The sequence below is a fragment of the Strix uralensis genome, chromosome 3, assembly GCF_047716275.1.
Source record: "Strix uralensis isolate ZFMK-TIS-50842 chromosome 3, bStrUra1, whole genome shotgun sequence".
Lineage (NCBI taxonomy): Eukaryota > Metazoa > Chordata > Aves > Strigiformes > Strigidae > Strix > Strix uralensis.
In genome coordinates this window covers 41275231-41295768 of record NC_133974.1, presented here as the reverse complement: position 1 = coordinate 41295768, position 20538 = coordinate 41275231, and the positions used below count along the sequence as shown (strand labels likewise).

At 44.8% G+C, this 20538-nt stretch overlaps 1 protein-coding gene across 5 annotated transcripts; it reads left to right on the top strand.

The window, feature by feature from the left end:
- Nucleotides 1–797: 797 nt before the first annotated feature.
- On the top strand, nucleotides 798–19442 carry CNR1 (cannabinoid receptor 1). Of its 5 annotated transcripts, XM_074862045.1 has the most exons (4): nucleotides 1505–2023; nucleotides 8300–8392; nucleotides 8836–8892; nucleotides 13910–19442. In XM_074862045.1, the coding sequence occupies exon 4, from the start codon at nucleotides 13971–13973 to the stop codon at nucleotides 15390–15392; it is 1422 nt and encodes a 473-aa protein (XP_074718146.1). In that variant the 5' UTR covers nucleotides 1505–2023; nucleotides 8300–8392; nucleotides 8836–8892; nucleotides 13910–13970; the 3' UTR covers nucleotides 15393–19442. The 5 variants fall into 5 exon arrangements, with proteins under 5 accessions (XP_074718145.1, XP_074718147.1, XP_074718146.1 ...); XM_074862044.1 differs by lacking the exons at nucleotides 1505–2023; nucleotides 8836–8892 and adding an exon at nucleotides 798–1075; XM_074862043.1 differs by lacking the exon at nucleotides 8836–8892 and having other exon boundaries at nucleotides 1506–2023.
- Nucleotides 19443–20538: the final 1096 nt, after the last annotated feature.

Sequence of the window (20538 nt, the reverse complement as noted above, 5' to 3'; positions counted from 1 at the left end):
GCCGCCAACGCGCACCAGCCCCCGAGCGCGGGGCCTGCCGCCGCTCTGCCCCCAGGCCCCGCCGGCGGGAGGCCGGGGCCGCCCGCCTCAGCCCGCGGCGGGGCGGAGAGGGCGGGCGGCCGGGCCGGGCCGAGCCCCGCGGCGGGGCAGCGCTGCCCCCCCGGCGGGGAGGCGCCGTCCGCCCCCGCGGGCCGGAGGAGGCGCTGCCTTCCACATTGGCTGGAGGCCCCGCGCGCCGCCTCCCCCGGCCCGGCCCGGCTCCCCCGCGCTCGGCGGGGCGCGGCGGCGGAGCGGCGGCACCGCAGGGCCGATCGCGACTCCGGCACCCGCGGCCCCACCGGGGGGCGAGCGGCGGGCGGGGGCGCGGGGCACGGCCCGAGCCGGACGGGGCGGTCGGGGCCCGCTCGCCGCCGCCCGCCCCCGCGGTGTCTCCCCCCGGTGTCCCCGTGTCCCTCCCCCGGGGCGAAGTTTGGCCGCCGCTGCCGCCCGTCTCCCCTGGCGCTGCCCGTGCGTGCGGGGCGCCTCCGCCGCTGCCAGGGCCGGGACAAAAGGCACACTGACACGTGATGGGAGCCGGGCTTCATAAATGGGACCGGAGAGGGGCGGAAGGCGGGGGGGGGACGCGGCGGCGGCGGCGTGTGCCGGAGCCGCGCCGGGCGCCCGGCGGCTCCCGCGCTGCCTCCCCGCGCCGAGGCGGCGGCGGGCGGCGGGCGGAGGCGGCGGCGGAGGCGGCAGAGGAGGAGGAGGGCGGCCGGGGGCGGCGGCCTGGGGTGGGGGGGGGCCGGGCGCACGGGTGGCACATGGAGCGGCGGCGGGGCGGCGGAGCCCGGCGCGCCGCCTGAGCCGGGCGAGCGAGGGCGGCGGCGGTGGTCGGAGAGGAGGCGCCGAGGGGAGGGAAGGGAAGAAGGGGAGGTAGCCGGGGGGAGAAGTCTCCCACCTCCTCCTTCCCCTCGCCGGCACCGCCTCCTCGGCGCTCCCCAGTGCCGGGGTGCCCGGGCGGGGCGGCGCTCCCGCTCCCTGCCGGGGGTCGGCGCGGCCGGAGCAGGCGGGGGACGCGGCCGGTGCCGTGCGGAGGGTAAGGACAGCGCGGGGCTGGGGGGCGGGAGGGGGCGGCGGGTGCCCCCCCGGCCGGGGGCCAGGGAGCTGTCGTCCCCCTCAAAGTTTGTTGGCGGCGTGGGTGGGGGGTGAGGGGTGTCCGGGGGGTGACGCCGCCTGCCCCGACGGCGGAGCGGCCGGAGGGGAGGCGGCTGCCTGCGGGATCCGCGCATCCTTCCCCGGGATCCGTCGCCGCGGCGCCGCCTGCGCCGGGGGGAGCGCGGGTCTCGCCCCTGCCCCGGGCACGGCCCCCCGCCGCCGCCGTCGCCTCGGGCGGCTGGGGAGAGTTGGAGGGTGCCCCGGGGCCACCCGGGAAAAGCCGGTGGCCCGGGGTGCGTGGTTTGCTGTCGTGAGCCCGGCCGGAGGACGGGGGGACCCCGGCTGCCGAGGGGGGCCCGGCAGCGGGCGGGGGTGCGGGGGGCTGGCGGCGTTGTGGTTAACACGCGTCTGTTCTTCTGTGCGCGGAGCCGGCAGCCTCCTGGGCTCCCGCAGGACCCTATCTGACATCGGGGTGTTTCTCCCCTCGCCCTAGCCCACCGGTGATGTACAGCGGGTGGCGTTCAGCCCGGTTTGCCGGTGCACTTTTCCTCCCAAAACTCTGCCGTTGAGGCTGTAACCGAAATAAAAGGCGGTTCGTGATTTTGTGCGCAATGATGTTCCGTTAGAAGATGTCACTTAGGCATCCAGCATCTTCAGAATATCCCGGTAGGGTTTTTGGTTGGTTGGTTTGTTTTTGTCTGAAATTCGGAGCTCTGGGGGGAAAACTGCCGAAAAAGAGTGAGCTTTTTAAACTTCACGCAGTGTTTGTCATGTGAAATCTTCAGCTGTTGAGAAATAATTCTGAGTAACCAAATGGGCTTATTTTAAATGGGCATCTTTTTGTCTCAAAGACGTCTGCAAATCTCCATTGAGAACACCCCTGGATGAGGTATGTACCAAGCCTTTGGTAGGAGAGAGCTCGTTACTGTGATTTCAGTTTGATTAAGTAAAATGGTGTCAGAAGATGAAGTCCATAGTTTTCCTTCTTTCTCTAAAATTATCATCAGTGTTATTTTCTGTATGGCAGCAAATGATCATATTGACAGTTTCAGCACATGTTTTCTTCTTCCAGAAGATAAAGGGACATATATAACATAGAGCCAGATAGCAAAATACTCCTTCTTGAGTATCTGCAAGTTTGGGTTTTTTTTCAAAAAGAAACATAGTCTGGCTTTTTTAACCTGTTAAAGGTGTAGTAATGTTTCTTTTTTTTTTTTTTTCCCCTTAGATGTATCATCTTGTTTTCATTGTTATTGTTCACCTTTTCTTAAAGGAATATAGCATTCTCTGCTGGGGGTGGCATTGCCGTTCACATGTACCAAGATCATGCAAAGGATTAGAGTGATATTTAATACGATATTTAATAACAAAATGTGCAACATTGCAAAAATTACTTGGGTGTGCTTAATTCTTTTTGGATTACACCTCATATCAACTGTCAGCACTGGTTTTCCCTTCTCAAGAAAGGAGAAAAACCTTGTGACTATTGTAGGAATATTTATTATGCAGGCAGTTTATTAAATCAGCCGTAAAAGAAATGAACGTAACATCTTTAAACAGTTTAGAAGATGAATGTGTAATTCCTGATTTGCTTGAGGTTAAAATTAGTTTTGTAGCAACCAGGAACAGCTTTGCTTTATTATCTGTTGGTTTTTGGAATGAGAGGCAGAACCATTTGAATAAAAACATTTTAAAGCAGAATTGATAAAAGCAATAACTGTTTGAGCCAGCAGGCATCTATTGCCGGGGGGGGGGGGGAAAGTTGGGTAGGTAAAGAAATTGACTATTTGCTGTGAATTTACATCGTCGACCATTCAATAACACCTAAACCCACAGTAATCAAAGCAAAATACCTTTAAAACTAAAGGTGAAGGTAGAAGCAGGTTATAATATGGTGAGGATGAGCTGGTGGGCGCCTTTGATCCTGGCTGTTGTTCTTCGGTGAATTATGTTAGCTCAGTTGCATAAAGGACCCCATTAAGGGCTTTCATGCTCTGCTGAAGGAATGACAGGTCTTAGCCAATGCAAGTCTTTCTTTCCCTTTCTCTGTTCACAGGTTTCTGATTGGGCAACCGAAGTTTAGACATGAAGTAACTTTTTTATTTTGTTTAAGTAATTTCTGACTTTCAGCCTTTAATGTGGCTGTCCCAAAATGCTTGCAGACTGTCATCCCGCTGGGAATTTTCATGCTGAAAGTGTTATGCGCTAGAGAGGGAGAGCTGGGATGGCTTTCCTTTCTATTGAGTAGAGGTAGGTGAGGAGATTAAGAGGCAAGAAAGAACCCAAACCGATATATTCACTTAGTATTGCCCAGTAATTTTACAAATACATTGCCATTCCTGGTTCTGCAGGTCTCGTGTACTATCTTCCATTCACCTAGTTTCTCTACTTCTGCACATTTTAAGAGAAATTTCTGTAGTTTATCCGATGCAAACTTTGTGACCTCTCTCTAGTCATGCTGTCGGCTACCTAGGCATCTGCAGAATTCATTTTTCTCAACGGTAGTTGCTCTTCATTTCTTTGCAGATGTCTATATTGGCTTTATCTGAGTCTCCTGAAACAGTAAATGATTTTAGATATGTTTTGCTGCAATTTCCCAAATAGTTTAGGCTATGTAAAATGATGAATGCTCTGCAAAACCATTCATCGACCATTTAAGTGAGAAACTGGAGAGTTTTCTCTTCTCTAGCAGCAAATTCACACACTTTGCTGCTGATTTAAAATATGTACTATGGGCGACCCTAACACTGGGGTTTGGCCAAGTTCAAAGCAGCTGTGCAGATGGACACAGAAGACAGAAGGCAGAGGGAAATAGACCCTTTTAATCATAACAAGGCTGCTCTTGTTTTCCTGTCTATAGTGGAAATGCATGCCAGCCCCTCATACTTAAAAGCAAGCTTGCAAACGTGCCAGGATAGACAGCAACAACATTTGTTATTAATGCAAAGTTAAAAATGTGACAACCTGTCTTCTCAGTACTGCTCTTTACGTCTCCATTTCTAAACTGACATGTACTGTTGCAAAAAGTGCACATCCGATCGTTGTCGGTGGGATAAGAATTTCCCTGCCAGAACTCAGGCTCTTTGAAAGTGCGTGGCTTTGTTAATGATTGCTGAAACCAGCCACGACCTGTCCTTTTGAAATGGTTATAATGACTTATAAATCAATTTCTTGTTAGAAAGAACTTTTTTTTTTTTTCTTTTTCCCGAAGGTGCTATTGTTGCCTATGAAAAATGATTGGGTTTGCAACATAAGGTTGGAGCACATTTTATTCTGCCATTTGTGCCTCATGCAGGGGCATTATGGTGATGCACACACCAAGCCCGGTTCTGCCTCTCTTCAGTAGGAACATCTTTTTTTGATCAAGCTACCCACACCCAAATTACAGATAAAATAGGTATTTCACTACTCTGTGTGTTAGTATGATTCACTCCTTATACTTTGTCTGGACTTGGTGAAACTGGATGTTTTATACGTTTCAGATGTTGTCTTGTTTGTGTAGATCAAGGCTAGATGGCCTCAAATAGTACCTCATCCTGTATTAAGCTGTTTTATGGCAGTTGTATATTCTTAAGAAAGGCGTGCTTACTCACTACAAGGTACTGAGCAGGAGCAGTTCCATAGGGGATACTGTCAGTTCCCTTTCAGCCTTCACTGGAGTAATTTTTATATTTCTGCATTTTAGGAAATCTTTCAAAGTTTGTGCTTAGGGGCTTAGGGGGCTCCCACCTTCCCGTTGTGGTGAATATGTGAAACATCCTCTCAGAAAGCACTGGTTTTAGTCAGTTCTGCCTCTGTTTTAAACAATGCAGTACTGGAGTCCAGACCATGCATGTGCCTGGAAAATTAGGTGGCATAGGTTTGGAGTGTGTATCTAGGTACCTATACGTATGTAGACATGCAAAATAATTTTTACAGGATCTCAGTGACAGATGTACTCAGTTTAGATTCTTGCTTTTCCCCAGGAAGGCTGTGTACAAGGGAATTCAAAATCAGTCATCTCGCCTATATTTTTTTGTATCTACACTTCTAGCTTGTCTGCTTGTCCTCTGGCACTGGGAATTTAAGTTTACACATGACAAACACTACTGCAGCGTTTGTGAGACTTTAGTTGTTCCTCTAGGCATGTGTATATGTTTGTGTATGTCTATCTGTAAGTTTATGCATAGTAATATATATATAGATATGCACACACACACAAATAAAAAGTCATAACTCATCCCTCAGTATCTTTTAACTATTTCTCCAAATCTGATGTAATATTGGCTGGATTGTCTCCACAATTTGTTGTTCTGGCTACTTGGATATCATATTCTACTGTAATTCTTTCTCACTTCTCCTCTTCTCTCCCTCTCTCCTTTTTTTAAAAAAGAAAAGCATCTGCATATTTTGAAGACATGCACCATTGCCAAGCAATCTGGTGTAGTGGCTTAATATGCTGGCAAATAATTTCACAAGTTGTTTGTGTGTGTGAAGGCAGTATATTTGAATATCATTATATTCTGAATGTAGCAATGAAGAGAGTTATCTGAGCTTATTTAAATTTTATGAAAGGCCAGACAGCTCCAGAAATGAAAGAATGTTTTACATTTTTTAATTGGAGTGCATATTTTCGTCCTTCACTGATGCTGATGGCGTGGGACATCGCATTTTCCAAAACCCTTCCTGTCCTAGCTTTTGAGCACTGCCAACACAATTTTCAGGAGAAGTAGACTCCAGAGGACTGAGGTAGAAGGGATGTTGCTTTGCAATGTGTGCTGACCTTCTGTGCACTAACTTTCTGTCATTGCCTGTAAACCCCTCTTCCCTTTTCCCCTTTTGGTGTGTTTATCTGCTCTATGGGTCACTCAGTGGTTCCATTTGAGCACTCTCTCTTCCTTTCCACCTCTGGGGTCCATATGCTGTACTTCATTTTCCTTGAGCAGTTTGATTTTTATTAATGTCCCTGGCCAGATTTGCTCAGCTGATCTCTCCCAAGCGTCCCCAGCTCGGTCCCATGTGTCAGTGCATACAGTGCTGTCCTTTTCTGTGACCTTACCAAGGATGGCTTCTCAGAGCCCTTTGCATCTTCCTTTGCTGTTTGAATACAGATCTGAAATGGACTTTCAAAAGAGCAAGTCATTGCGTGCAGAGCAGTGGGTCTGTTCTTTCTTTATGGTGAGATCTGAAAATCCCACTAGCTATATCCTTCATCTTACGGAGATGTCTCTGAAGTTTGCATAGCTCAGAAGAGGAGGGAGGTTTTCTCTCGTGAGTTTTCTCCTTCACCTGATCTGCTTTCCCCAAGCTGATCACAAAGGCAATTCTTCTGTTCCCCTAAAATCTTCATCCCTGCCTCCCAGGGGCTCCTTCCACTTGGATCTTCCTCTCTTACCTTTCCCTGGTTTGCTCCCATCTCACCTGGAGATGTCCTGTTCCCTGCAGTTCTCTCTCCTCCCAATCCCCTTCACACCAATCACTTAACCTGCATTACCTTTGCTCTCAGCATCTCCTTGCTATCTCACAAAGTCTTTGATTAAAACTTGTTATGGCCACAGTTTGTTGCAGGGGGAGTACGAGGCAGACATGCACTCTGTGCAGTTTATGAGAGTTCTCCCTGGAGCCTGATGTTTTTGCTACCTTTCTGTCTCTAATCCTTACTCTTTCAATAAAGTTTACTCGTATTTTCTGCTGCAACAAATTCTTGACCTTTTTTGTTCTGCTTTGGCCTTTACATGGAAGCTGTTTTCTTTCCCCCCACCCCTTAATAAATGTGTTTTTCCCCCGGTTTCATCCTCTAGATGTTACATTCTTCTGGGGACCTTTAGCATTTAGTATCCAGTGGAGCCTGGGTCTTTTATGTCCTGCTCTGCTCTTTCAAATGTCTTCTCTCCCTTCAACTACACACATTGTGGGCTAAGCTGCTGTCTCTTCTAGGTACTTCCAGGAGACTGAGTGTTCAGCCCCCATCTCTTTTGCACCTGGCTGGGCTTCTCTGTCTCCATTTAACATTTATGTCAATTCTGCTCAGCAGTAATAAGCACCTGCACCTTTTGGCATTACAGAATGGCTAGAAAAGAGGCTGTAAATGAAGCAATTTCTGTCGGAATGTTGAAATCCAAGATAAACCGTTTTGCGAACAAGTTTGAGAGTTCAAAATTGACCAGCTTAATGAGTTCTCTTCCATTTTCTTTAAGATGTAAATACCATAGCATTGTATCAAACTTTTCGTATTACCTGTTCATTCTGCTTTACTGGGAAATGGGTCCCTAAACTGGAGCTGGTTTTAAGCAAATACCACGTCACTCTTGCTTCACTGTTTCCCCTTCATCTGAGCTTTTCGCACTTCAGCAAGCCTCTTCATCCTCTCCCAAAATTCTGTCTTTAGATGAAATTAAGACATATAAAGTAAACTGTGAAAAATCTTAAAATCCCATGTTGTTTTAAGATAGCTATCTCTGCCTTCCTTCCTTTCTCCCAAAAGCTGGGCAGACCAAGTAGCTGTAGTTTACCGTTAACGTGACCCTGATGGCCCTTGCTGGTTTGTGACTTCAGTACTTCATCTTGTCTCTGACTTAGTAGGAAATGTGTGTGTAGGGTGTTGTATTTCACAAGCTGAGGGGTTTTGAATAAACTCCGGAGCTTTGGGGTTTTTTCACAAGCAGATGGGGCAACTGTCCTTGCTCTTCCCCCTGTGGCTGGATGGGATGTGGGAGACACATCCTTGGTTTGCTTAATTCAGAGAAGGGGCTTCAGGCTAAGCCTCTCACCAGGCATGTACCCTGCCTGCTGGAATGTCAGTTAGTGCCTTTATTTCTGGATATTTAACTCTTGATCCAATGTGGAACAACTCAATCAGTTTAGAGACGGGCTGCAGAACGGGGAGGCTGCCAGCACGCTCATCTGGCTCGCAGGAGAGCAAAGTTCGGGTCCTTCGCCTGCACCAAACCAAGCAGGACTTCAACCTTCTTTTGAACCTCTCTGATCTTAGCCACACGTGTACGCCCTGGCTGTTTGGGAGGCAAGGCACAGCCTCTTTTTCTCTGTGCAAGTCACCTGTGCTAAAACTGATACATGTATCTCACCAATAAAACTTTGGAGGAAGGAAATAATGTTATTTTTTTAAAAAACATTGTCTCTCACTGATTAATGCTGTTTTCCCCCTTGTTTTGTTTCTGTCATTCAGATTGTCAGCTGCTGGATGCTGGGGGGTGTCACGTAGGGGCAGTTTGCCCCCAAATTAGAACAATCCAGCCCCTATCCTGCTAGTGTGCAAACGGTATGTTAATTAACATAAATAACGATGTAGCTGTGCTTTCTTGCTAATTAAGGTTCAACTTGCCAAAGATATCATTACATTACATAAGAACAGAATTTGGTTCAGTACTTGCATGTCCTAGTTTACCCCATAGCCAATAGTGCCCCGCTGTAACTAGAAGATAGCATCCCTCATTTGCTCCTCTCCTAGTGTCTGTTCTTCCCAATCCCTCACGCAGAGAAAATTCCTACTGAAGTGAATTCAAGTTTTCCTGAATTAGGAGTGACAGCATATTTGCCATTTATATCCTAGGAGTAGCACAGTGTTGGAGATGGAGTAGTAAAACAGTAAATAGGATAGGGGTAACATTGCTTTCGCATTCTTGTCAACGTGTGTTTTTTCCTTCCTTGGTGTTACTGAGTCTTAGAGTGCCATTTCTCAGACTGCGCATTTCTTTCTCCAAGGGTTAGAAACCTTGTTCTGTCCTCGAAGCAGTATTGTTCGTCACCATATGGGATAAGGTAATTATTAGCCATATAAATTTTCATTTTATAGGACAGTTCTAATTCCTGGAGGCCAACAGTTACTATGGTAGATCTCATTTCTCTCACACTTTTTCTGCTGACTACACACAAGTATAAATTACTGCTGTTTGTCCTACGGTAGTACTTTTGGACCCAGTGTACTAGGCACTATGCAAACTTAACAGAAGATAAAGCCCTTCTCTGATGGACTTACAAGGCTTATAACATGTAAGCGAGGAGAATGCATTTGCATATTTTTGTGCATTCAAAAACTATGTTTCAATTATACCTACTTTAGCCTGTTCTTAACTGGCTGTGGGTATCAGAAGAAATGCATAGACATGGAGATCAAAATATTTTCTAAAATAAAAGCTAGAAGTGTTTGACTGCGGATTTCCCTTTCTTGATTTAATTCCTTTTCTTGCCACGTCAACATTTTTGCAGTTATCAGTAGCATCATTGTATTGCTCATAATTACTTTCCGAGGAAAAATGCAAATATTCACTGTTTCTATTCAGGCTATTAAAATCGCTCTATCAGTCATCCTGGTTTGAAAATTATAATAAATTCAGCCTTTTTTTTAGATGTTAAAAACTTTCCAGCCTTCCCTCCCCCCGAGAACAGCAGGAGAAGATAGGTAATAGCATTTTAATGAAGTCACGTTCTTGTTCCCTGAGTGAACTGGTCCCGTGGACCAACAAGAAATCCAGGGGAGGTCTAATTCTCCCTGTTGCCCGTGATGAGTTGCCAGTCTTTTACGTATTGTATATTTTATATTTTACCTAAGGGGTCTTTATATTCTGATAGCATCCAAGCTTCTCTAAAGGCTATATGGAACCACACAGTGGAGGGCAGTAGTAAGACTTGCCCCTCAACTCTTCACTAATTCTTTCACTTTGAGGGCAAAGCCTCACTAAGTTGTGTCTTCAACCTTCAGCTGATGTTTAACACCTCATGTGTTTGAACCTCGGTAAAGCTGGCTGGAAAGAAGGGCTAGAAGAAGTTAAATCCAGGTCTCTGCAGAGAGCTATGTGGTGTGTTTGTAAAAGCCACTCCATCTAGTGGCAGTCACTTTGCACAGCTGGTCTGGGAGTGCCCATCAACAGCCAGCCCCCAGTTGATGGGAGAAAAGTCTGAAATGGTGTTCAGCTATAGGTTTTTTTGGTTTTCATCTTCAAGATAAAAGATTCTTGAGATTTTTATCTATTGTTTAATCCTTAGCCGTAATCATAGTTCATTACTTACTGTGAATTGCTGCATGCAGTTATGGAAATATATCAAAGATTTTGAGTGCTGGCATCAGTGCGGGCTCTTCCTCATCTTTAGTCAATGTTTCAGTTTTTTTAAAGCTGTTTTAAAATGAGTGAGGTAGTAGAGCTCCTTTAAGGAAGGGACAAAGCTGAGAGCTTTGAAGACTTAAAGGCTCTGTTGGAAAAATGGATTCCAGGAGGGCAGGGAGGCTCTCCCTCGCTGCTGCCCTGTCCCTGAGGGGACCTTGCTGTGGCACACAGCTGTCACCCCAGACCCATCCAGAGAGGAGGGATCTCTGCAGGGGACCCTTGTCCTCTAGGGAGCCTGTGAGAAGCCACTGAGGCTCTCAGGGTATTTCATGTAGAGATGGTCATGAGTCTTGGGCAGTATGGGTTTGGGTTGTGTTGAAGCCAACTGCAAAGAGCAGTGTGGCATGGGGTGTCCCATTTGAATGGGCAGTGCCTGCTCACCACTTGAGGCTTGGACAGAAGAGCTCAGAGCCAAAATTTGTGTGGGACTGGCACGTGCACCTGAGTGAACAAAAAGACCAAGAACCAGACCACTGTTTCTGTCATTGGCTTTTCAGTCTATGTCAAATCATGCAATGTCTCAGACTGGGACCTGGACTCTCCTGATAACCGCAGTGCCAAAGGTCCAGCCTTGTTTTCACTAGACAGCCATGAAAAACCTCACTGGTGACTTCAGTGTGTTTCAGTATTGTAGCTTATACTGGGACAAGCTAGTATCTAAATTAAAATAAACAAAATTCCAGTAAAGTGCAATTTCAGATCAAGCGAATGGCTGTTTTACTGCAACTTTAATAAAAATCAACTGCTACTTGAATAGGTGCATGCACACAAACTGCTAGAAATTTCCAATTATGATATTCCCAGCAGCAAACAAAAACAAGATTAATGTCAGCTGCATCCCCCAAAGCCTAAACTACACCACTAATGAACTCCCAAGTACTCTCAAAGAAAACTCTCTTTGCAGAGACAATAAGGTGGAAATTACTGTAATAATCTCAATGTAAAAATACAGAGGGAAAAAAATCATTGAAATTCAGGGTAAGACTTTCCTCTCCTGATCCCATTAACCATGTTGTTAGCATAGCATATGCATGCATAGTGATATTGTCACATAACTGACTGCCACCTTCAAAAGAGCACGCAGGAATTTGTGTTCTTTCATTTGTATTTCAAACAAAGGTAGGGGTTGCACGGTGACTTGCACCTTATGCTGAGGAAGTCTATACTTAACATGATTCCAGCAGGGACCAGCTACCTCATAACAATTTGTTTGTCTGTCTAGCAGAAGTACGCAGTTGCATACAATTTTTGAAGCTTTACTCAAACATAATCTTCTCAACATGGGGCTTTAGTCATTAAAATGGTTGTCTTTCTTCTGTCAGAAATAAGCTGGAATAACAGAATACCCCAGCAATCTTTACATGTTTATAGAACTACTTGATGTATTTAGGGTTCTTTTGGGTAGTTTTCAAATGATTAACACATTCTTCACTTCTGGTTTTAAGCTGGTGTTATAATGCCAAATTTAAAGTTGCCAGACTTCACCCAAAGAAGATTTGCCAGTTGTCAGCAGGATCATCTTTGCAACATGCAACATCTGCAAATTTTACTAGGAACGGCTGTAAAGCACCTTCTGGAAAAAAAGTATCTTACGTATTAGATTATTGCTGTTCATTTTTAATGTGTACTTCAGTGACATTTCCCTCCCTCACTGCTCACACCCTCAAAATTAAATTCCTTAATATTGTCTGTTTGTTCAATAATTATGTTGTTATTTGCTGAGCAAACAATGTCTGCAAAAGCGGACACAGCCAGTATGTGTTGTGTGTTAGACTGTCCTGGTAAGGTTTGTTTATACTCATCCTTGTTTGCAGCACTGGAGCTGCACTGTCTTCTGGAGGTCTAAGTTCATATATTCCCTTTAATACTCAGTGCCAAGGCCTGCTGTGTCAAGTGCAAAACTTTAAAGAACTATGGAAAAAGTCTTGAGTGTTCAGATGCTATGTGTAAGTGCAGTATAAATATCAGCCAAATGATCTCTGCTTCTTTTGGAAATGCTCATGATTTCTTCTGTTTTTAAGTATTGGTCTGTTGTAGAGAGGAATCCTTCTTTGTTTTAGTTTTCATGGGAAAACAGCTGTGGTACCTACTGTTCAGGTCTCCTCTTTAGGAATTGAGGTGATCAGTACTCTGGGTTTTGGCAGATAATCTCTTGTGGCCTTTCTGGCCGTTTATTGTCAGCTGTGTAAAGTGAGCAGGTTAAGTCAGTACAAGCCTTTATATGGCATCTGGGATTTCCTGAGTGTCACAAACAATTTCCTCCATTCTAAAAGCATGAAGAAGCTTGGTTTTGCTCCTGTTGCTGATGTAATCATCAAGATGTCCCACAGCAGATGCAGAATACCCATAGCACACCAAAGCAATGATTCTGGCTCTTATTTACATTCAGACCACTCTCAGCCACTCTGGCAGTGGAAGGGGGCCCTAAAGCAGATGTTCAATGCATATTCAAGGCATGTTATATGGATGAAGTTACATAAAGGAGCACAGCATAAGAAGAGCTGTAAGACTTGTCTTACATGTTGATGCATTTAAGATGCTCAGATGCTGATGAGGGTGCTCTCCCAAGGGCACCCTGACCAGGAGTTACACCCTGCAATTAATTACCATCCATGAGCAAAGGCTGGGCATGGCGGGACTCAGAGACCACCAGCTACCTGGGGACTTCTGCTAGGCTCCCCATTTCTGAGGGGACAGAATATTTTTGAGGGTGTCCCAGTGGGACGAGTTACTTTTCCATGTTTCTCACAGAAGCAATGGTTCCTGGTCCCTTTTGCCTGGAGTTTTGGCCAGAGCTACACTCTGACCCAAACCTGGTGCTATGTTTTTCTAGGCAAGCATGAACTGCCCTGATTGAGGCTTCGGATCTACGTGGACCACTCCGCACTGATGCACTCACTGACTTAGCAGTGCTGGTCAACTTTCCTGAAACTGTGACCAGGGCTGGGTAACAACTGACCTCCCCCATATAGCCCAAACATCCCAGTTACCTTGGTTCACGTAGCAGAAGGAACAAATAATGAAGCTATATCCAGATCCCTGTCTTTGTAGAGTAAATACCTTGCTAATAAATTTGTAATAACAAATTCATGATGTTAGTAGACCTCAGACTGCTGTAACAGGGTAATGTGAATATATAGGATACTGGCTGAACTGTGGAACTTAAGAGTGCATGGCTCTTTACCCGTTCCCTCTGTGTTGTCAGGTTTTCAATACCCTTGGTGCCTTTTGAAAGAAAAGCAGTGAAGGTGATGATTTAATGCTGCTCCTGCAGTGGCACTTGCTATTATCTAAATGAAGCAAGCCCAAGGAATATTGGTCTTCCAACGCACTTTGTAATCAGAAGCCAAGTTCAGGTCTAGAGAAAAATATCTTTCTGGTGGAGCAGCTTGGAAGGTTTTGATGAGAAATGAAAATTACATTCCTGTGGAATACTCAATTCCCTGTGCCTGCGTTTTTCACGTCACTTCTTAGTGTAATTCAGTTTTAGTGAAATCCAGGGGATTCCTTTCTAAGTGCTCGGTTCACCCTGATTCCTGCAGGTGGCAAATGCTAGACCTGCCTGCATTGAATACAAGAGAAATGTAGATTTTGTTTGACACAGTTCAACTAAGTTGTTTGTGGAGTTTGTCTCCCTGTTTATCTTAATGAAGTCTGATCTTTTCCCCTTCTAGGATTTCCTCTGATGCATTTTTCCATCCCCCAAGTCTCTCTGAAACCAACAAGACTGGGGTTATGAAGTCAATCCTAGATGGCCTCGCAGATACAACTTTCCGAACAATCACTACAGATCTCCTTTACGTGGGCTCCAACGATATCCAGTACGAAGACATGAAAGGCGACATGGCATCCAAGCTGGGATACTACCCCCAGAAGTTCCCTCTCTCTTCCTTCAGGGGTGATCCTTTCCAAGAAAAAATGACTGCGGGAGATGATCCCCTGTTGAGCATTATTCCCTCAGATCAGGTCAACATCACAGAGTTTTACAACAAGTCCCTGTCCACGTTTAAGGATAATGAGGAGAACATACAGTGTGGGGAGAACTTCATGGATATGGAGTGCTTTATGATCCTGAACCCCAGCCAGCAGCTGGCCATCGCTGTGCTGTCGCTTACCCTGGGCACCTTCACCGTCCTAGAGAACCTCCTTGTCCTGTGCGTCATCCTCCACTCTCGAAGCCTCCGGTGTAGACCCTCCTACCATTTCATCGGCAGCCTGGCTGTGGCTGACCTCCTGGGCAGCGTGATTTTTGTCTACAGTTTTGTGGATTTCCATGTTTTCCACCGGAAGGACAGCCCCAACGTCTTCTTGTTCAAACTGGGTGGAGTTACAGCCTCCTTCACCGCCTCTGTAGGTAGCCTTTTCCTCACGGCAATAGACCGGTACATATCTATACACAGGCCACTAGCTTACAAAAGGATTGTTACCCGACCAAAGGCTGTCGTAGCGTTTTGTGTGATGTGGACCATTGCTATTGTAATAGCCGTTCTTCCTCTGCTCGGCTGGAACTGCAAAAAGCTCAATTCCGTTTGTTCGGACATATTCCCTCTCATCGACGAGACATACCTGATGTTCTGGATCGGGGTCACCAGCGTCCTCTTGCTGTTCATTGTCTATGCCTACATGTACATACTGTGGAAGGCTCACAGCCACGCTGTTCGCATGATTCAGCGGGGCACACAGAAAAGCATAATCATTCAGTCTACGGAGGATGGTAAGGTACAGATCACTAGGCCTGATCAAACTCGTATGGACATCAGGTTAGCCAAAACCTTGGTCCTTATTCTAGTCGTTTTAATCATATGCTGGGGCCCTCTCCTCGCCATCATGGTGTACGATGTCTTTGGGAAAATGAACAAGCTCATCAAGACTGTCTTTGCCTTCTGTAGCATGCTCTGTTTGCTGAATTCAACAGTGAATCCCATCATCTACGCTCTGAGGAGCAAGGACTTGCGACACGCCTTCCGCAGCATGTTCCCCACCTGCGAAGGAACTGCGCAGCCCCTCGATAACAGCATGGAGTCTGACTGCCAGCACAAACATGCCAACAACGCAGGGAACGTGCACAGGGCTGCCGAGAGCTGCATTAAGAGCACAGTTAAGATTGCCAAAGTTACAATGTCTGTCTCCACAGACACGACTGCTGAAGCGTTGTAAGTCAGAGACTTCTCAGCGTTGTCAGAAAAGGAGTTAGTTTAAAACAAAAAACAAAAAATCAACAACAGAGAAAACCAAACCCGTGGCTTAACGTGTTTGTACCCTCCTGTAATATTTTTTTGGTTTGTCATTGTAAGCTGAGCGATGATTGTGTTAAGAGCATCACCATCAGCCAGTTCTTCAGGTTTTACAATTAGGGATTCAAGCTAAATTTTCAAAAAAATTTTCTCAGAAAATGTTTACTGAATAATAGTAACTTTCCTGAAAGAGCACAGAGAAAATAGCAGGTTAGCAAAGGCTCCTTTTGGGGGTGTGAAGAAAAATTGTGAAACCTAATTGAAAACTAATGCATCCTAAACCAATATAATCAGATAAGAAAAAAAGCCTTGTAATCATACTGTTCATTTCAATGTGAAGTGTATTTCATGTCTGTAAGTAATAGGAGTTTTTCATTTTTTCCAAAAGCGGCAGTGCTGAGTTTTAGAGGTTTTGTAAAACGTGTCGTGTCCCGTGAATTGTATGCTGTTTTATTATGTGTTATTGATATTTGTCTGATTAAACAAAGTGATAAGGTAGACTTCCGTGGAAATAATGTGAAACGTGATATGTAAACCCCATTGAAAACACTTAACTGTATTTGAAGAATTCCTATGAGCTATTTTGGAAATTTTACACTTTTAGTGGTCTTCTGTGGACTTAGAGGAGAGGTTTTGTGTTCTTCTACTAAAATTATTTCCCCACTACCTTTTACTTTCACATGCATATGAGAGTAACAGCAACAAAGGAATAGAGGAGGAATGTAAGAGAGGAATGCACTGGTTCAGACTTTTAAATACCACTGCGTTTATACAGAAGGACGTTTATGGTTTTACAGACTATCGCCCTGCCCTTGGGCGTCGCATGAATACGAACACTGAAAAGCGAAGGTCCCGGATATTGGCTCCTTTAACAGGCAACTGGTTTTAAGCCACGTGCTGGTGCTGGACCACTGAAGACAGCATGTGTCAGATTCAATGTGTGATGTTATCACTGTGCAGTCAATGTATACTTGAAGTGTGTCGCATTCCTGTATCTCAGGTTTAAGCAGATTGAGAGCCTGAGATGCCAAACTCCTGTCTTCACTAAAAGAGAAGGAAGTATTGTCAGACATTTTCTTATTGTGTGAGCGTGTATATAAATAAATATCTATGTGTGTGTAGGTGTGTGTGTGTGCGTGTGTGTGTGTAAGTATACTAATCAGTGTGAGTTATGGTAGCATAACTAAGATAGGACACTATGACCAAATGTAAACTGTTTTTCTTGTTGCACGCTTTGCACACGAATTCTGTTTCTAAAATTGAGTTCTTCCAACTGATTACTGATGAAAGTACCGTATTAAGAACATCCCAATCCACTCTGAGATGTGTTTTTATGTGCTAGAGAAAGCAACCTTGCAGTTGCACTTGAGAATAAGGGGAAACGAGGCCGAGCGTGGCATGAGCCTGCACTGACAACTGCAGTGGCTGTCGATGGTGTTCCTGAAAACTGAGAAAGCCGGAAGTAAATGATAAATTGTTTTAAGGTTGTCAGTATTCAAATCTGATTCCTTGAAATGAGGTGAGTCTCACTGTGAATGCAGGATACAGATGACATGGTTTGACACTATCAGCTTCGAGGAAAGTTATTGAAGGAAAATGGTGAGTCTGTTCCGGGGTGTAATTTTTTCTGCAGCCTGGGACTTTCACAAGGAGCATGTTACTGAATAGTCTTTCAGACATGGATATTCTGTAATTCCATGCTGAATTGGAAGGTCTGGGGTCCTATTCTCTGCTGCCTTGCTTTTTTGGACCATTTCCTCACCCTTCTTCTGGCAGATTTCTGCCAAAATAGCTGCAAAGGCAGCTTAGCCCGTTAGTTGCCTGATGCTTGCCGCAAGAGGGGTGACTCCCTCCATGGCACCAAGTGAGTGGAGCCAAATCCATGCTGCCCTGCTGCCTGTCCTCAGTGTTACGTAGGGAGAGAGAGGGGTGCGACAGCCCGGGGTCTCTGGCTGCCGTGGTGTCCCCATGGCATTTCTCGCACCTCAGTACAGGCCAGAGCAGCCAGTAATGCAAAGGGCCCAGACAATTTCAGCCAGTGGTGCTGTGGAGGCATAAGTGGCTCCAAGTTCAGGCCAGGGAACACATTTTAAAGATCTCATCAGGTGAGGTGCTGAGCAGCAGCTGGAAGACACAGGAGTACTTTCCTCCTCCACGCCCCCTCCCCTGCAGCATTACCTGGGCGGTAGGACAGGGCACCATGCTCTCGAGGGGGTCACGTCAGTCAGCCGAAACTGGCAGATTGCAGAGGATTCCCAGAGGATGTGCAAGTCCTCCTTCTGAAAGATGTTTTTCATATCTAGGTCTAGTCCATCCTAAAGTTGTCCCCTTGGAGGAGGCGGGGAAATTCCGTTTGAAATGTAAAGGTATTTTAAGAGCCATTTTTGAAACTGTCTTCTTGTGAACTAAATGCAAACTTTGTGGACTTTCGTTGTGCATTCGAGTTCTAAATTTTACATGATAAATCATGGGACAATGGGGCTGTCTTGGCACTTAACTTGGTGCTTACTGATATAATAAGAAATAGCATCCTGTGAAATGTTACTGTCTATCATCAGTATCTTCATTTGCATAATGAGTTTTTCTAAAGCTCTGGGAACTGTGTCGGTTCACTTAGAACCATTTATTAAAGAGGTGGCAACAATTTCCCTACATGTTGCACACTAAGTAGAACTTATCTTTCACTAGAAAAATCTGCTGCCGTTCCAAGATAAACTGTACTTAAACTTCAGCTTTAGGTATTCCTAATTTGCAGTTGCCTACCTTCACTTAGTGATAGCACAGCCAAACAATACTGTGTTCTACCGTCACCCACACCATCATCATCAACCAACCAATGATAGTTGCAGTTATGTATACGTACCAACTCCAAGTGTAGCGTATCTACCAAGAAAACCATCTGTGTCACATGTGTGCAGAGTTAAGATTCTCAACAGTCTAATTGTATATTTGTATAATATAATTTTCTCGATGCTGTGCAGTCACTATCCACATCTTCTTGCACTGGCCTTTCAATGAAAATTTTAGTGTGTCTATTGTGAGATAGACAACGCATTTTACCTGCTGTTATCGGGCTGAATGTATGTAAATAAGTGAAAAATAAAAAAGTCATCTGTACAAGCAGTGGCCTAAAAAGTCTGTAATTGTAGACTAGGATAATTGTTGAAGTTGCTGTGACATCTCAAATACTACCTTTGAATAAACTGTTTACAGGGTCTCTTGGGATGCTGTTTCATAGTGGAAGGAAAATCTTTCCTTGTGATAATACGAGGTAAAGAAATTGGATTACCTGAGCTTTTTATTTCCAGTGTTTCAAAGTGGAGAACATAACTCTTTATTGTCTGTAAATCTAACATTATTACTTCCTCTTAGAAGAATATTGTATCATTAGATGTTTGTTTGAGCTGGTAACATCCTTGCAACTGCTGCAATATTTTTCATTAGCAACCTGTATGATAGTTTGTACACAAGTACTGTTCGGATTGTCATGAAAAGTAGCTTTGACCATTTACCTACCAGTAGCAGAATAGTATTTCTGTAAGATTTCCAGTGTATTCCTACCATATCATATTTTATTTCTATAATGTAATTAAACTGTTATTTATTCAAGGAGAAAAAGTATTCCTCTACTTTTTTGTTTTCCAAATTTTGAGATAACTGAGGAAGCCACGTGATGATGCTGCCTCATCCCACAATCTGGTGCTCTACGTTTTGTTTATAAGTTTGTCTGTCAGATTCTGAAACAACTGCTTAAACAACTTGACAACAGGTTGTCAAGCTTTGTGGGTTTTAATTGTACGTTGATATGTTTGAAGGAGGAGGTAGATTATATGTTTTATATTTGTGTATTCAGTACTATGGAGACAAGAGAGAAATGACATAGTTAAAACTGAATCTCCTGTTTCATTATGTAGGCAATTTCCCCTTTCCTCTGTATTAGCCAAAATGCAATAAATCTCTTTTGCCTTCCTCAGATGCATATGTTTGCACAGAGATGTCACATTAAGACAAACCCATATACTTCAGAAAAACAAAACACAAAAGAGCAGAAGCAAGGAATACAAACTAAAATAGTGCTGCTAGCAGCAATGATGACCTAAATAGTTATTGGCAGTTTGTAAATGTAATCAAAGACCTGAGACAAACAAAAAGTTAGTCTAGTTTTGGCCAGTGTGAGTGGGGGGCAGAGTTATGCGTGTCAGAGGGGAATGATGAAGTGGTCCAACAGGGATGCACAAAAGCTGTTCAGGGAGGGCAAGCTCAGCCACGCTGCTGCCTGTGGGGCACACTAAAGTGCTCCCATCGCTGCTCGTCCACAGCTGAAAGGAAGGGTTTAAAAAACACTTACAATGTGTGGTCCCACACGCCCAATGCAAAGCCCACTAAATGCTGTAGAAAGGTCCCTGCCTGTTTCAAAGGATCAGTTTTCCATATGACTTAATCTCAGATTCATGTTACTTGGGCAATTTTCCTTCTCCTCTGAAAACAGTGGAGGTCCTTAGGGGATGAGTTGAGCATGTCCTCGGCCCTTGGATCATGGTTTTACCACAATAGTTGTATTTTTAAAAATTAGGTCACTGAAGAATTGAGAACGTCTTGACAAAACAAAAGCAACTAGAAATGAAATATTAACTCTTAATCTTTAACTGCATACTACATTTAAATGAAGAAGTCTGAATATTTCTGCTGAAAGCTGTGACTTCCAAAGCAGCCAGGAGACAATTCCCACTGTATTTGCATGCTAACTAGAAAATAAGGGCTATACTGCCACAAACCGACACTTCCTCTTGATGGTAACACCTGACTGCATTTGTAAGTCTATTCTAAACAACACAAGAGGAAATAATGACAACTTTCCAAGCAACTGCTTTCCCACACTATACCAGCTCAGGAAACGTGCGGGCAAATATACTGTCATCGTTTCAGCCTTTCACGTTAACATCGATTATTATTTCCTCTCTTCTAACAGTTATTTTAAGAAGTCACAATATCATAGTGCACACACATCATCATTAAAACATCTGCATTTTGTTATTTTTTAAAAAAATGTGTTGTCTTCAGTGAAAGTC